Source organism: Cebus imitator, unplaced genomic scaffold, assembly GCF_001604975.1.
Source record: "Cebus imitator isolate Cc_AM_T3 unplaced genomic scaffold, Cebus_imitator-1.0 Scaffold83, whole genome shotgun sequence".
NCBI lineage: Eukaryota > Metazoa > Chordata > Mammalia > Primates > Cebidae > Cebus > Cebus imitator.
In genome coordinates this window covers 5,202,611-5,205,065 of record NW_016107398.1, presented here as the reverse complement: position 1 = coordinate 5,205,065, position 2,455 = coordinate 5,202,611, and the positions used below count along the sequence as shown (strand labels likewise).

General features: G+C 37.1%; 1 protein-coding gene across 11 annotated transcripts in view; it reads right to left on the bottom strand.

Annotated features, from left to right (window-relative positions):
- Positions 1-2,455, bottom strand: part of SYNE2 (spectrin repeat containing nuclear envelope protein 2) — a 405,273-nt gene that overhangs the window by 283,749 nt on the left and 119,069 nt on the right. For all 11 annotated transcript variants that reach the window (XM_017533965.2, XM_017533967.2, XM_017533970.2 and 8 more), the window contains one exon: positions 600-701. In XM_017533965.2, the coding sequence (XP_017389454.1) occupies positions 600-701 (102 nt within the window). The remainder of the gene's footprint in view (positions 1-599; positions 702-2,455) is intronic.

The following is a 2,455-nucleotide window of genomic DNA, read 5'->3' as shown; positions in this document are numbered from 1 at the left end:
AAACGTTCAATATGTGGTAATAATCACAGTTGTCATTATTTCCCAAAGGAATTCTGGGACCCTATTCCTGATTTTTCTTTCATCCAATATTCATTCTGAAAAGCATATTCTGCTTTAAACCAGGGATTGGAACACTTTTATTCTAAGGGGCAAGACAGCAAATATCTCAGGCTTTATGGGCCATATGGTCTCTATCACGACGACTCAGCTCTGGGGTTATAGTGTGAAAGTACTGACTGACAATACTTAAATGGATGTGGCTCTGTTCCAATAACATTTACAAAATGGGCCAACTCCTGTTCTAGAGCCATGCTTCTCAAAAGACTCCAAAAACCAGCAGAACCAACATCACCTGAGGCCTCCTTAGAAATCCAAAATCTCAGGCCCTGCCGCAGAACTACTGAAGCAGAATGTGCATTTTAATAGGATGACCCAGTGATCACACGCATGTTAAAGTTCCAGATGGACAGTCCTAGAATTCAGCTTTCAAATCTGCACTTAATATTTAAAATACTTCACTCTGAAAGTTTTCTAAAAACATACTTACTGCTCTTCTCTTTAACAGTAAATTACAAACAGCTGTTTAAAATCATACTTACATTATACTTTTGAAAGTAGGTATCATTTTCTGAATCCTTTAGCAACTTCTGTAGTTTTTCCTTTTGCAGAGTCAACCAGACCATAGCATTGTTCACCTTTCCCTGTATTTTACACACACACAATAGAACTATATTTTAAACAGATTTGATTTTTTTTAACAAAAAAATTAACAACCTGAAACATCAGTGAAATAATATCATCCTTACACATCATTGATTCATTATGCCAAAGAGTAATTTTCCTTGTTCATATAACACCTTAAATTTTGAACCAGATTGAAACCAGCAACTGAACATGACAATGTGCTAAAGAAATGGGCAAGCAATGCATCCCCGCCCCCGTGTTGGCTTAGAGAACCTTATTCTAAATCACTTCTTTATAGCAGGCATTTCAGAAGACTGCCTTCCAATAAATCTAAATATGGGGTAATTCAAGAGATGTTCACACCCTGCAAAAACACTGACATCAAAAATATCTCAAACACTTCCAAAAGCCTAAAAATAACACTACCAAAGGTTTTAGCTAGCTATCATTAAGATGTGAACAACAATTACTTTTTCTGTAGATTCTTGCTTAGGTGATAACCTTGCTTACATTTGGAAGCCAATTTTACTGATAGAGGACAAAGAAGTTATATCTTATTTCCACTATTCTTTAACCTTCATTTACTTTGTTTTTTCCTATTAAATAGAAGTTTTCTAATATTTTTGCACTCAATTTCAGGGACAGTTGAATCTTTAATTTTATGTTTTTAATATGAAAATTAATTAGATAAGAATAACTCCTCAGCAGGCCAGAAATGAGTGAACTGAATTATAAGCCTGCGTCTCAGCTTGAGATTCTCTTCCAGAGTCAGCAACAATCTAGCTTATTGCCTCAACCTTAACAGCTGGAAAAACACAGGTCCGATTTGTCAAATAAAATATATGTAAACATGTCTGAAATGCATGTAAATATGTAGTTGAAAACACATTTTTAAGTAATATTCTCAAACATTTTACTAAATTCACAGCACTCATTTATCATCATAGAAGCAGAATAAGAGTTTCTTTTCATCTGCTCAGCAATTTTTCTGAAGTTTCCAACCACAATATTTTATGTCACTGACTGAAAAAGTAAAAGGGAAAAATTGAATAATCAAATGGCAATCTAATAGTAATTCAAGGCTGAGCTCAGTGGCTCACGCCTATAATCCCAGCACTTTGGGAGGCCAAGGCGGGCAGATCACTTGAGGCCAGGAGTTCGAGACCATCCTGGCCAACATGGTGAAACCCTGTCTCTACTAAAAATACAAAAATTAGCCGGGTGTGATGGTCCATGCCTGTAATCCCAGCTATCGGGAGGCTGAGGCACAAGAATCACTTGAGCCTGGGAGGTGGCGGTTGCAGTGAGCCAAGATCACGCCACTGTACTTCAGCCTCATTACAGAGTAAGACTGTGTCTCAAAAAACAAACCAAAAAAGAAAAAGTCATTCAAGAGTATATCAACAAATAGGGATTGACAACAGAACACAACACTCTCATTTATATGAATTTCACAATTTCATTTATATGAAGCTAAAGAATAGGCAAGTGTCCTAAAATTAGATGATGGTGAAGGTTGCCCGATCATGTAAATACACTAACAACCACTGAAATGAACACATTAAATAGATGAATTTTATTGTATATAAATTACATCGGCCGGGCACAGTGGCGCACACCTGTAATCCCAGCACTTTGAGAGGCCAAGGCAGGAGGATCATGAGGTCAAGAGATTGAGACTATCCTGGCCAACATGGTGAAACCCTGTCTCTACTAAAAATACAAAAATTAGCAGGGCATGGTGGCATGCGCCTGTAGTCCCAGCTACTTG